General features: G+C 38.5%; 2 protein-coding genes across 4 annotated transcripts; both read left to right on the top strand.

Moving 5' to 3' along the window:
• The first annotated feature begins 894 nt into the window (after window positions 1-894).
• Window positions 895-4,719, top strand: LOC116310729 (uncharacterized protein C1orf115-like). Of its 3 annotated transcripts, XM_039598418.1 has the most exons (4): window positions 895-1,335; window positions 1,469-1,479; window positions 2,237-2,247; window positions 3,598-4,719. In XM_039598418.1, the coding sequence occupies exons 1-4, from the start codon at window positions 913-915 to the stop codon at window positions 3,705-3,707; spliced, it is 555 nt and encodes a 184-aa protein (XP_039454352.1). In that variant the 5' UTR covers window positions 895-912; the 3' UTR covers window positions 3,708-4,719. The 3 variants fall into 3 exon arrangements, with proteins under 3 accessions (XP_039454352.1, XP_039454353.1, XP_031583479.2); XM_039598419.1 differs by lacking the exon at window positions 2,237-2,247; XM_031727619.2 differs by lacking the exons at window positions 1,469-1,479; window positions 2,237-2,247.
• Window positions 4,720-7,657: 2,938 nt separating this feature from the next.
• On the top strand, window positions 7,658-13,764 carry tmem18 (transmembrane protein 18). The gene is made up of 5 exons (XM_031727515.2): window positions 7,658-7,813; window positions 7,986-8,103; window positions 11,433-11,487; window positions 11,584-11,677; window positions 11,771-13,764. Exons 1-5 carry the CDS (start codon window positions 7,721-7,723, stop codon window positions 11,867-11,869), a joined length of 459 nt encoding a protein of 152 aa, XP_031583375.2. The 5' UTR covers window positions 7,658-7,720; the 3' UTR covers window positions 11,870-13,764.
• The last annotated feature ends 102 nt before the right edge of the window (window positions 13,765-13,866 follow it).

Raw genomic sequence — 13,866 nt, 5'->3', positions numbered from 1 at the left:
GTAAAATCATAAAGCTCATCACCTTGTAGTTTTTGAACATACAGTAGGAGGTTAAATTGCTTGTATTTATAAAAACATCCATCCATTTTCTATCGTTTCTCCAGTTCAGGGTTGCAGGAGCTTATCCCAGCTACCATGAGGAAAAAGCCAGGATAAACCCCGAACAGATAACTATTGATGCTCGCATTCCAGCCCCCTGTTGCACATTCACACCTGCAACCAGTGTAGAACTGCCACTTAACCTAACCCATGCATGCAGACTTTACACATCTGTGTTGGTTCTCTCTATGCACTCCAGCTTCCTCCCACAGACATGCATTTAGTGGGTTTAAGCTATTTTGATGAATCTAATGTGTCTATAGGTCTAAATTGTCTTATTGTCCATAGGTGTGAATTTGATTGCAAATGGTTGCCTGTCTGTTTTAGCCCTGCGTTAGATGGTGACCTGTTCAGGGTGTACCCTGCCTCTTGCCTCTTATGTTAGCTGGCATAGGCTCCAGCGCCCCTGTGACCCTGACAAATATAAGCAGGAGAGTATGAAGGAATGGATGTCGTGCACATGTAAACAAAACTGAGAGAAAACAGAAAAAAATGACTCTCTGTAAAATGCTATAAGCTATTTTTAAGACAGTCTAAAGAAACAGCTTAGAGATGCAATGCTCCAAGCTGGACTAGAGTGGGAAACCCTGTTACCCTTAGCTCTGAACTAAACCTAAACTAAGAAAAGTGCAGATAAAAGGTAGTTTATTGATTTGCACTTTGCTCTGCAGTAAACTTTATTCAGTGCACTTCATTAAAACATTCCACCTGAAACCCTGAGGTCAGCCTAGTGAGGAGGAAGGATTTGCACCTTTAAGGGCTCTGTGCCAGATCCCAGCACACAAGGCGGTCCAGTGGAATGCACTTCCACTCATGCACATAACGTCTGCTGACAACAAACCTGACCTCCTGAGGAATCTGGTGCCTTTCTTCCCCCCTCCTTACATCTCAGAGAACTGCAACAATCAGGTAAACATGAAGCCCAAGTCTCTTCCATCCAGGCTGTTTCAGAGAGATTCACCTGCAACAGCATCAGGCGAGAGTCCCAGCAGAAGTGCAGCAAAGTACGAGCGGCATGTGGACTGCGTTGATCACCCAGAGATGCTGGATCCATCCTTGTCCAACGACGGGCAGCAAACAGGTGACAGCAGCAGGCAACATGAGAAGTGCCACCGAGAAACACTTTTTGCCTTCCTGCCAGAGAGGTACGAGCCGCTGGTGGATGATGAGGCGAAAGCCAAGGCAAAAGAAGAGAAGAAGAAAAAGAAGAAAGAAAACTACAAAAAAGTCAAGAAGGTTTGTGTATTTTTATTTTTACACATTTTTTTTTAACAATGCAATTTTCCAAATCCAAGTATAAAGTTGCAAATTCATTGTGTGTATCCAGCCTAATGACAGTTTTTCTCCTAATTTTTTCTCTTCTTCATAGAGTCAGTGTGGGTAAGTTGAAATGCTTTCAGTATGAAATCAATCAGCTGCAATCAAATTATTTTAATTTATTTGATTAAGGTTAAACGACTCTTAATAAATCAGTTCTCAGCATTATTGTGTAAAGTATCTTGAGATTAAGATGCTCCAACTTAAATAATCACGACAAGCTTTTATCATAGGTAAGATTAAAGGCTGATATGGTGACGCACATATTTTAGAGGCCTTTCTTTTGGCAAACAGGACTAACTTCTGGGTTATCAGAGATGATTCTCTCTAAAGACCTTTCATAGCTTCATTTGTGTCAGCCGTGTGGTGAAACGTGCACCGAGGTGGACAACAGTTCAGGCAAACACAATAGAGCTCAGGACATACTGTTCAAAGGAGTTTCCCACTTCCTGTATGAAGGCAGCCTGCACTCAATCTTCTCTCAGTGTTCGCATTCTCAGTTCAAGTGCATGTCTGTATTTAACCCTGTGCACATCTACAGTCAGTTTACTAAGCAGAGAGGTTTATAACCATCACACGTGAGTGATAGGAAAACAACAATTTTACAACAACCTTATCTCATGATCTGAACATAACATGTGCACATGCACAAACAAACAAACTCAAAACATAAGAGTCCGTGAATCAACTTCCAAAGAGCAAATTCCCAAATTCTTTATTAATGGGGAGTTGTTTCTTCTTTTAAGTAACATTAAAATATTATGATGTGGTCAACTCAAGAGAAAACTTACACTGTTCAAACTTTTGTCTTTTCTTGTAGTTCTGGTTTGGGTAAGTTAAAAATATGCTCTGCCTCCATCTTTTTTTCACTTAAAAAAAATACGTGATCAATGAGCCTTTAACTAATGATTCAGACATTCTGCTGTTTATTGAACAAAGGGCTAATAAATCTTTTGCAAGCTGATGATTCAAATTTAAATGACCAAAATGGCCAAGATCGCTTCTATAAATTGTCCTGAAATTATTAAGTCTCTCATCTTCACAGCATGCTCCCCACTTTCTTCATTTGTTTTTTAATGTTTATCATTACTTTCTACAATTATTGAATTGATTATCATAATTATTATCATAATTATTTCCCATAAAGATACTTCTGGCTACCACCTTATTCACAAGGGGTCGCCACAGTGGGTAGATCCTCATGTTTGATTTGGAAGAGTTGTACACCGGATGTCCTTCCTCTATGGAAGCTTTTTTCACTAGTGAAAAAAATTACCATCCATAAGTCAAATATCCGGGTTTATTATCTCAAAATTTCAACTTACTCAGAATTCTGTGTCAACAAGTTGAAATTTCAAGATGATAACTTGAATTTCTTCTTAGCTCTGCATGGCAAAAGACCCAAAGGGATTTGTGTTTCCTCCCAGGAACAAACTGGGGACCTTTTGTTTGTTAGGCAAATGTGTAAACCACTAGACCATGAGACAAAACAAACCCCAGCTGGAAATGTAGAGGCAGGAAACACAGCAAAGGCTTGTGGCTCCTTTTGGAAAGAACAAGTTGCTTTTTAACCAGTGCTCACGTGTGATTTATAAGGAAATGGAATGTGAGCTCTGTCTTCCTTGTGACCATTAAAGACTCTTATCAGTGAGTTGTGGCCTACGTGGGTACGGTCATGTAGGCCAGGTAAATAAATCATAAATAAAAGGGTGCTCATGTTTTAGTGTGTTTTGGTTTTGTTATTGATTAATTTAAATTGCAGACTGTTGCATTCCGATATGTCATAATTTTTTTCCCCGTAAAACTTCCGACTTCCTGCATTCTCTGTAGCCAGTTATCTCTTTCCTGTCCAGAGAGTGCAGAAGAGGATTGTGCTTACAGTGTGCCACTCTTCCTGCTGCGCCATTGTTCTAAAGCACGCACACTTATATTATGTCCTAACTTCGATTTTCTGTTGTTTTCACCTGCGTTTTGAAGAATCTCTGGGAACTGATGCAGCATCTTAATACTGTGAAAGTAAAAATGATTATGACCTGTGTGGAAACAATCACATTTGTTACCGCTGCTTGTTTCTTTTCTTTCTTGCCTTCTCTGAATGAGTGGATTAGTCGATTTATAGATCATAAAAATGTGGTCAATGATAGGTGGATTTATTAAGTATTTTTCCGATTTATCTTTCAGAACGTTGGCAAGGCACTGCGCTCCACATGGAAGTGTTTGATGCTTGGTCTCTACAGCTTTGCTCTCGGATACTCCACTCCCATCACGGTGGCTGCTACTTTTGTCCCTGACTTTCACCCGAGCAGGAACAGGACCTGAGTCGAGCTCTGTCGATCTCCTCCACTTTGTTTTCATACTTAGCTGTATATACCAGTAACTCGCAGACTCTTACCAAAGACTTTTAAAATGTGAATAATGACTGTGCAATTCAGATTACATTTTCAAATTCCATGCTTTTGCAGATCTTACAAGATCTACTGCATGGTCATATTTGCAGAAATATGCAAGATCATAAAATCTTATTAAGTATTGGGTTAAATACTGAAAATACTTATGTGTCTTTTTTGGTTGGACTTGTTTTTATATCAAGTGTCTGCATGTGTTCAAAGGGATTATGTGGGCATGTGGAAACTATAGCAGGGCAGCAATAACAGGAATATTCACCGTAGCTGCAGGTGAGGTGAGTCAGGGCAGAGACTTCTTTAAGGGATTTGCAAGCAGGAAAGACTTAACGAGGAAGCGATTATCGGTAAAATACTGGAAAAGCAAGTAAACAGAAAGGAACTGGCCCAGTCCTTTTCTGGGTGGCACAACGTAGGTGCTTTTTAGTGTACAAATTCTGCTGTGAAACAAGGACATTAACTAAAACGGAACAGTAAATATTAAATAAGTATTTTGTAAACTAGCAGTAATAGTTTTAATAGTTAAAATTTTTGCAAATTTGTGAGCACAAGTATGAGGAGGTTTTTCATTTTGTTTTTTTTTTGGTGGGTGGTGGGGGTCTACATGACTTTTACGGTCAAAAGCCTTTACAAAAACAGAAACTAAAGCTAACTAAATAAGATACAATTTTTAAAAAAAAAAACTAAAATAAAAAAAACAAATTAAATAAACTAATATAAATTTAAAAAAACCCCAAAATATAATTCTGCTGCCCAAGATTTAAAGAATTCTCTGCTTAGAACAAAATATTCCGACTTTTAAGATATTTTTAAAGATGTGTGTCGATTTGATCATTTGTAAATTAATAATTATTCATGATGTTTGTATGTTTGGTTGAAATAAAGCATTACTAGGAATGCATCTGAAGAGAAATTGACGTTTTTATTATTATTACTACTAATATTAGAGTGAAATCAGTTAAATCAGTTAATATGGATTGTTTTCAACATGTAAATGTTGACTTCATTTAATAAATTCTAATTATTCAGGTCCTATAGCTTTTGAAACATCAGCTGCTGCACATTTTTGAGATGAGCAACGTTCAGGTAAAGTGGGCCATGTAAAGGAAACCAGTTATTGCTGATAAAACAATTTAACAGCAAATCAATCAGCTTTAATTTGAACTCATTTTAAGAAACATAACACATTAACGTGTTGATTTAATAATTCATGAATTGTTCTATTTTCAAAAAGACAAATTCTTAGAGACTTTACAGAAGAATCCACCATCAGCACAGATGCCATTTTCTTCTCCACAAGTCTCATGGACTCAGGCGCTGCAATTCCCACAGCTGATCCAGTCCTCAGTGGCCTCTGGGTCACTTTTGTCTCAATAGACTGCATTACATGCTTTGAAGGGCATGTCATTCTTCTTCGTCGTGCCTTTGCTTCTTCTGGTCTTTTCTTTCTTTTTAGATTTCAGTGCCTTGGTGGAAATGTAGCCTACATGTTCATCGCTTGTGAGGACAAATGATGGAGGCTTAGCTCTCTTCCTGACAGTCCTCTGTCATTTTGGCAGGGGACACAGATCACTGAATGTAACACAAGTTAAGGTGTGAACAGGTTAAAGACCATCTCTTCCTCAGGAACACATTCAAAGTTGACTGTTATTTCTTTAGATCCTACCACCTCTGCATCCAAGAATGTAAAGATTAGGGGCACCTCGGATACCACTGCAGGGTGATGAATGGGGCTGAGGGATTCTAAGGTCAGCTGGGCAGTGGCTAGTGGTGTCTGAGTTTTGCCTGGTGGTGCTTGTGGTTTCTGGGGTTTGCTGAAAAGGGAAGGGGAAGTAAGTGGAAGGGGTCTCTCAGTTGTTTTACTGGGAGGAAAGCACTTTTTGGAGGATGTATTTGTTTAAAGGGAACATTCCTGTCCCTCTGAACCCTGCCTATGCATTTTTAACAGTGGCAGCCTTTCTGTATGCTGGGCAGAAAACTGAGAAAAACTCAGACGTTGGTAGCTTTTGTCCTGCCATTAGTCTGGTCCACTTTCTTCCCTCTTTGTACCAGTGGTGCTTCAGGCGTCGGAACAGGGCCTTGTCTACAGGCTGAAGAGCACGAATGGCGTGTGGAGGGTAACACAGAATGTGGACATTTTTTTTCCTCATTAAATTGATAAAGTCCATTAGTAGCAAGATGGGTCTGGCGTCATCCTGAGGTAATGACTGAACAAACAACTGACCCCATTCCAAGAAGAGATCACCATTTATCCAGCTATTATCTAAGACCCGAAGAGTAACATTCTCAGGGCAATGTTGGAGCCACTCACATCGTAGTCGTTTCCCTTTGAAGATAATCATGGTTTAACTGAAAACGCCTTCCACATTGAAGGCTGTTAAGCAAGCAAGTGGTAGTTTCATCTTTCTCACCTGCACAGACCTCCACACATGGTTGCCCAACCACTCCAAGCACCTTGGTTGAGGAGAACTGGTCTTGGAGACCTGACTCATCACAGTGCCATACATGGGAAGGTAGGCCCTCAAGGCCGAGAGTGCAGAGCAGGTTTCCCATCCTTTTCTTCTGTCTCTCTTCTTGTTGCCTCCTCTCCTTTTATTTCCCTCCCTTCCTCCTCCTGTCTTCTCCTGTAAGCTTCTTCCTGTCCCTCTTCTCTCCTTGATGTTCTTTTCTGTTTGCCATAGTCTACTCTGGGAAAATCAGAATTTCATGTTACTTGATATATATACTACTATCACTGCGACATGGAATCATGGCTAGTTCATCTCTTCCTCTGTGTGTGTGTGTGTGTGTGTGTGCATTTAAGTGTGCATTGCTCACAATGCATACTACATCAAGGCTAAAGCACCCACAAACTTTGGATCTGCACAATTAGAAAGGAGATGTTAAAATGTATCTAGTGCATGATTTGACATGTATTGATATATTTACTGTTTTTTGATAAAAGGAACCATAAAATTTCAATTCTGAAGGAGGCTCATTTCAGCTGAAAAGGGTGACTCAATGTACCACAATTCATTAAGGTAAATTGAGCCGCCCATAAAAAATGCATTTTTATTTTTAAAAAGTTAGCTAAACAAAGAAAATGCTTGCTATCTGGTGGAAACGATCACAATATGAAGTATTAGCCCGTTTTTTTCAATGTATATTTTTTTAAACTTTTTTTTTTAATCAACCTTATGATTTTCAAGAAAGATTTGTCAACCAGGCCACTCACTCCTCAGTTCTTTTCACCAAGCTGGATGTGAAGCATTTCCCCACCCACTACAGCAACTATAGAGCAATCAAATCAATTTGTTTTATTTTGTTTTTTAAAGTACAGTTCTGCCAACAATTTGAAAATTCTTTGCAGCCATTGGCCGTAAAAAATTAAAGAGCTAGGAGACTTAAACAGCACATTTTACCTGATGGCCCAATTTACCTGATGACACCCTATTTGTGCTGAGTATGCAGAACGAAAAAGTGTAAGAAAATCAATCAGATTTACAACAAAATAAAATTAAAATTAATGAAAAACAATCATAGCAAAAAAATAAAAAATAAAAATGTGATTTTGAGTATTTTAATGTTTCACATGTCATTATGTGCCCATGGATTCTTTTCCCATCCTTTCTTCCTTTGGTAAGTCAGCATTTCAGGTTGTAGCTCGAAATGTCGAATTCGGTAACTAAAAATCATGACGTTTCAACTTACCTTTTCCAGTCTTTTTTTTGTTGTTGTTGTTGTTGTTGTCAAACAATCTTATTCTAATTCAGTTTTTATTATATTTTACTAAAAGTAGAAACCAATGACTGTTTTCTACAGTCATTGGTAGAAACCCCTGTGACGTCAAACGGCTGCGACTTAACGTGTCACTTCCGCAGTGTGGTGGTGTTTACACACAGGAGAATTCATATTTTTAGAAGATGACGGTCAATAAAGCAGATAATATTAGCAGTATCCCCATCGACGGATTCAGCAATGTAAGAATAACGTCGTTATGGACTTTTTTCATGTCGGTAAGTTCAATTTTGTTTCCTCGATTCCAGAGACTAGCAAACTATGCTTCAGCTATTACAGCTAACAGGAGTCCCTTTCATTTTAATTCAAGTTTGGCAGCTCCACTAACGACTGTGTGTGTGTGTGTGTGTGTGTGTGTGTGTGTGTGTGTGTGTGTGTGTTGGTATGCAGGTGCAGTGGTCCGAGCCCTGGCTCATCGGTCTGCTGGTGTTTCATGCTGTGTGCTTGTTCCTGACTTTGCTCACCTGCAAGTATTACAGAGCTCAGATCTGCCACTTCCTGCTCGTAGGTACGTGTCACAAAACTAACTACACTGTTCAAAACAAAAAAAAAGAAGGAAACTTGATAATCAAGTTAAAAGTCTGTACTGATATACGCTGTGTAATTTATTAAAAACAAGATTAGACAAGCGTCCATTATGCCATTATTGATCCATCTTTATCGATTTCTTTTTTACCCAGTTCTATATATACCCAGCTGTCTTATTATCTTAAATCCCAAACAAGCTTACTGCCTATTGTTAGCTGTAGCATCAGTCTCTCAATTAACATTTACAGTGGGAAAATAGAGAATATTTGTATGACATTCATTCCCCTGTAGGCTTTCTTAGGCAAGTAAAATGTGCCTTTGATTTTATTATAATTTGGCGTCAGTAACAGATGAGCTACTTGGCCGAGAAATGTGTGGCGTAAGATCAGATAAGTGGATCTCATGTTGTGTAGAAAGATGTCTCAGAATGTTGCTGGTGTTTCCACTCCCTACTTGAAATAATCATGTTAATCATGCAATAATCGATGCAGACATTACAGCTAGTCTAGTCTAGCAAGTCTTTGGACTGCTTCTCACCTCCCAAATCTCTCCCATGACTCCCTTTTTATGGCAACACCAAATGTGCTTGTATGATGTTACTGACTTGCAGTCAGTTTGCATTTCCAGCATCTGCAAGCAATGATAAAGGAGATAAGCTGAGTGTCGTATGATTCTGATGCTTTGGAAAAATTGGAATCAGCTCTCAAGTTCTCCAGTTCTCAATTTTTATTCCTAGTTAGTGGAAACTAAAACGATCCACTATTTGAGAGCTGAATACTAAATCACACCAAATATGAAAGTTAAAAATTGAAATCACAGGTTGATGCAACTTCCTTCATAATGTGCCTGAGTGGTGTCTATCCCTCCATGTACTTCTGTGCACCCCTGACCATGCCTGGGCATGCTCCTGATGAGACTGTGGACCATGCCTTTGGCTCCTGGACAATCTGTAGCATTATCTTACAGTAAATACACTAATTTGTAACATCCAAGAGGCTCTCAGCTGTATTCAGTTGTATTGTCTGGGAAACATGAAGGCCATTAAAAGGCATCATCACACAGGACAGCAATGACCCCATTCTGTATTTGATACGGCTCATATCATCGGCCGATATTTACATTGATTTTTATAGATGTGTTTTCTGTTAATTGTTACTATTGACCTACCATTAACTCATAAGCCTAACTACCTGAATTACTGCTCAATTATTGATGTCATCAAGCACGATTTAAAACCACACATTTACATGGTCACTAAAGGAAAGGGTATGACTTTCAACGTTTTACTACAGGTCAGACACTTTAACCCGCACATTAATATCAATAATGGGAGCTTTTAATTCTAAGCATTGAAAATAAGATGTAAATGACTTAAAAGGCTTGGTTCTTTGTATCTACCATACAAATGCATGGATAGAATAGAATAGAATAGAATAGAATAGAATAAACCTTTATTATCCCACGGATGAGACATTTCAGTTTTACAGAGATCTTACAGCAAGGGAAAATAAAATATAAAAGGAAGACACAAGGTGGTCCTAAATACATAAGCAACCGAAGTTCGTATATACAGGTAACAATGTACAGAACATGTATAGAAAAATAGAAAAATTGTACAGAGATATGTATAAAATGTACAGGGATATGTATCAAAATATGCCCGTGTCACAGATTCCCCTGTATCTGCCATCTGTTGAGTCCGTCTTCCACCCTCAGTTAATGGTGTAGAAAGGTAAAAGCATGCCAGATAAGAAAATAAAAACTTGAGAATTCTTAAAACTTAAATTAACTGGTGACCGTTTAATGTGCATATCAACATGCAAACGTTGCGTTATATTTACATATGTAAGAATGGTTTACTAACCAGTCTCAATGAGAGAGTATGTACATAAAAACACACAGGAAAAGAAATTGTACTATTTATTTGCAGTAAATATTTATATCCATGACCATATAGATATTAGAGATCTTGGTAGCCTAGATATTTTTTTATAGTTTCGGCAAAATTGAACCAGTTGCCCCGGAGGAGTTCAAGTGACAACATTATACAGAGCCATACCTACGTTACACTCTACATCAGATGTGTTATACATCAGCTAGAATCGGCCCACCAAATACTAAAATCTGGCTTACTGCACGGCTTTGGAAAATTGGTTTTACAGCTTTTCCTACTGATAATGACCTCCACTGTGGCCATTCATACTACACCAAAGTAGTATGAAAGTAACAGATAAACAGTGAAATTACAGAAAGTTCCTGTTTTTTTAACTATCTCAATTCAATTCAATTCAAATCTGCTGATCTGCTTTATAATCACATCACAGTCAGCACAATGAGCTAACAGAACTCTTTCTGTTATTTTACACATTTATTTATTACAGTTTAAGCCCAAAGCAGCATTTCTTTCTCAAGTAGAAAAACTGAAATGCCTTACTAAAATTGCACTTCTCTTTTATATTAAATTATCTCCAAACTTCTTTACACTGACAGAAAGAGGAGTTTCACTGGTCTGCCCCACTTACGACCAAAACGGGGTGTATGTGGCCCACAATTCGAAATGAATTTGACATCTCTGATGTATATGGCATGATGATGATGATAGTATTAGTAACTGTTAAATGCTCTTTATATAGACTGACCTGGATTCATTAGAAAATGTACTTATTAGCAGTAGTGCTAACATGTTAAGTAAAGCTTTATGCACACAAAAAAAACCTACCAGTGTGTTGCTGAAACACTCTGAGAAGTGTTATTTTTGTTTCCATGTTAACCTAAAACACATGAAAGCACCAAAGTGAGAAAAAGACCTCACAGTAGGGAAAATGGGACCATTGACGCAGAGCAAGAATCCCTGCTGCGTACAAAACCAGCCAAGCAATGATGCAATAAGGAACCAGACTTTCCAACATTTCCAGTGTTTGTTATCTTAATTATCACCGTCTGCAAATGCCTCTCAAAACTATGTCTGAAAAATGACATTTTTTGAACACTTTCTCATGGATAAACTGCAAAAAAAAAAACCCAACCCCCAATTTTTGACCTTGAAATCTCAGAAAACATCTTTACTGGCCATAGTGATGATGTAAAATAGTTACAGTTAAAAAGCGTAATGCTTCTTAACATTAAGCCTAATTAATGGTGATAAATCTCAAAGCTACTGGTTAAATAAATCATTATTATTATTAATCATTATTAGTAAATCTACTATACCTTTTACAAGTTTTTTCAGCACAGTTTTTAAATGTAAATGACTTGATGCTTACACGTAGTACACGTGTAACCTGTGGCTAATATCCCTTCTCTTTACAGTTGGTCTGGTTTATAGTGCTGAATATCTAAACGAGCTGGCTGCCAGAAACTGGAGGTAACAGCATTGATCACATATTTTCTTTTACCACTTTTGCGCTAAATATTACAGGCGATATGTCAAAGCCATATTAAGCTTCACTGTTTCTTGCAGGTCCTATTCAAACTTCCAGTACTTTGATTCCAAGGGCATGTTCATATCTTTAGTTTTCTCGATTCCTCTTCTTCTCAATGCTGTCATCATCGTGGTATGTTTGGCATTTGTTCTCAGCATTTATGATTTTATTTAAAAAAAAAAAAAAAGAAAAGTCAAACTCTCCCTCTACAATACACTTTGACAGATGGTGTGGGTGTACAGGACCTTTTCCACTATGACTGAGCTGAAGACCCTTCAGCTGAAGAGAAAGGCCCGCAGAGAGAAGAGAGAGAAGAATGACTGATCCGTCTCTGCATGTCCATAAATGGGCTTCATTTGGAGGAATTTGGAAGCTCCGATTTGCTAATCCCGAATTTTGGAAATGGAAAGTCAGTTCCATCTTGTGACTTCAAAAGGATTTTTTCATTGATGTTGGTTAATGTGAGGAATGGGTGTCTTTTTTGGTTTTGTTTTTTGGCTGTGACTGTTAAAAACCTGTGTACACTATGACATTTCTGAAGACCAAGGACACTTAGTGTTTTGTATTTAACGTGTGAAAGCATGTTAAAATGCACCCCCTCCCCTCAAAAAGACTGTCGTTTTAATTGTCTAGATGTCTGTTACCCTAAATGTTCATTTTGCTCATTTTTTGATTCTCAATATATCAGTCATTTTAAAGACTAGTTGCATGAAACTTGGCCAGGGTGTGTTTTTTAGGATTATTTTTAAAATTCAATGATCCCCTCTATGGTGTGGTGTGCAGCAGTGGTTCTCAAACTTTTCACAATGAGTACCACCTCATAAAATAAATGGCTCTTGAAGCACCACCCTTATGACCGACATTAAAGTACAGTAGTATAGGCCACATACAGTTTACACAGACAATTTTATTTCTTATATAAATGCTATTTATTTTAACTGTCATAAACAGGATGTGACAAGTGATAATAATAACAACTGTACTACATTGAAAGATTCAGAGCAGATGGGATATCAAATCTTTAACTAATGACCTGATGAAACCTGCTTCCGGGTCCAAACTACTCTGCATTTATTATGGCTGTTGTGTTTTTAACATGTTGTAATGCTTTGTATCTTGTTCTGTTTAATCTGAAAAAGCCCCTAAATAATTCAATGATCACTGTCGGCCTCTCACAGTTTTTATCATCACTATTCATTTTAAAGCTCAGTTTTTAAAACCTTACGATGTAACTACAACCCAGCCCATGCAGCAGTATATTAATGACTAACCTTATATTGCAGTTGTTCTTCTGACTGAAGTTTGGTTTGTTTAGCATCCTGCCATGCGATTACATGGAAAATACACCTCTCTCAAGGCGCTGCTGCTGCGGTGCTACTCCCTTTACGGCCTGGGTGATGGTACCGCTCTCGAGCTCATGGAGAGCACACTCCTTGCTAGGAACAGATGACAGCGGATTTCTCTTCACTCACGTCTTCCTCCGACATATGCTGGTGCGAGCTGGTCTCACCAACTCCCCGCTGCTGGCCGCGAAGGGTTACTGCTCACCCGCAGAAGAAGCGGATTGAATTCTCCTGACTACCAGGAGCTTCAGCATTCAGACAATAGTTCCTGACTGACCAGCAGCATCTCCCACGCCCCCACCGATTCTCCCAGGGGCCTCATCGATGGTGGCTAGGATCGGGGCACCGTGGAAAAGGGCTGTGTTTTTATCATCAGTGTGACTTGTGTCGTCTTTGCATACCTCCACAATGGTATATCATTTAATCTTAAGAAAGAAATTGGAGTATTAACGCGTTTCCTACCAGAAGAGCCCAAGTACCTTAAGTGGTACGTGTACCACAGTTTGAGAAAGACTGGTGTATAGAAAAGGATATTGGCATATATGCCAACACTGTTTGCTCTCGTACCTTTTTTGTGCCCATTGAGTTCTATTATAATCATATATTTCAAATATACTGTAATCCTGACATGTTATAATGCTTTTCCCATGAATACCTAATGGATCTAAGGTTCTGCCTTCAAAATGAAGGAAAAATAGGTTTTGGATGAAATGAGTACTCTCATCACCGGATATAGGCAGAACTCCACCTTAGACATTTTCAGTGGAGGCCTGGTTTTGAATGCAGGACCACCATAAAAATGGTGTGGATGTGCTGGGATTGATATAAGAGAGTGGTGTGAATGTGATTGAGAATAAATTTTGTGTGTGTGTGTAATTATCAAAGGCCAAAGGGGCTGTGTTTATGTTCTTTCTTGATCAAAGACAGCCTCCTCTCGCTTATTGTATGCACGGTATAACATGTTTATGCAGGTGCCCC

Source organism: Oreochromis aureus, linkage group 15 (assembly GCF_013358895.1).
Source record: "Oreochromis aureus strain Israel breed Guangdong linkage group 15, ZZ_aureus, whole genome shotgun sequence".
NCBI lineage: Eukaryota > Metazoa > Chordata > Actinopteri > Cichliformes > Cichlidae > Oreochromis > Oreochromis aureus.
The sequence above is the reverse complement of the archived record's forward strand: the minus strand, read 5'-3'. Positions and strand labels throughout refer to the sequence as shown.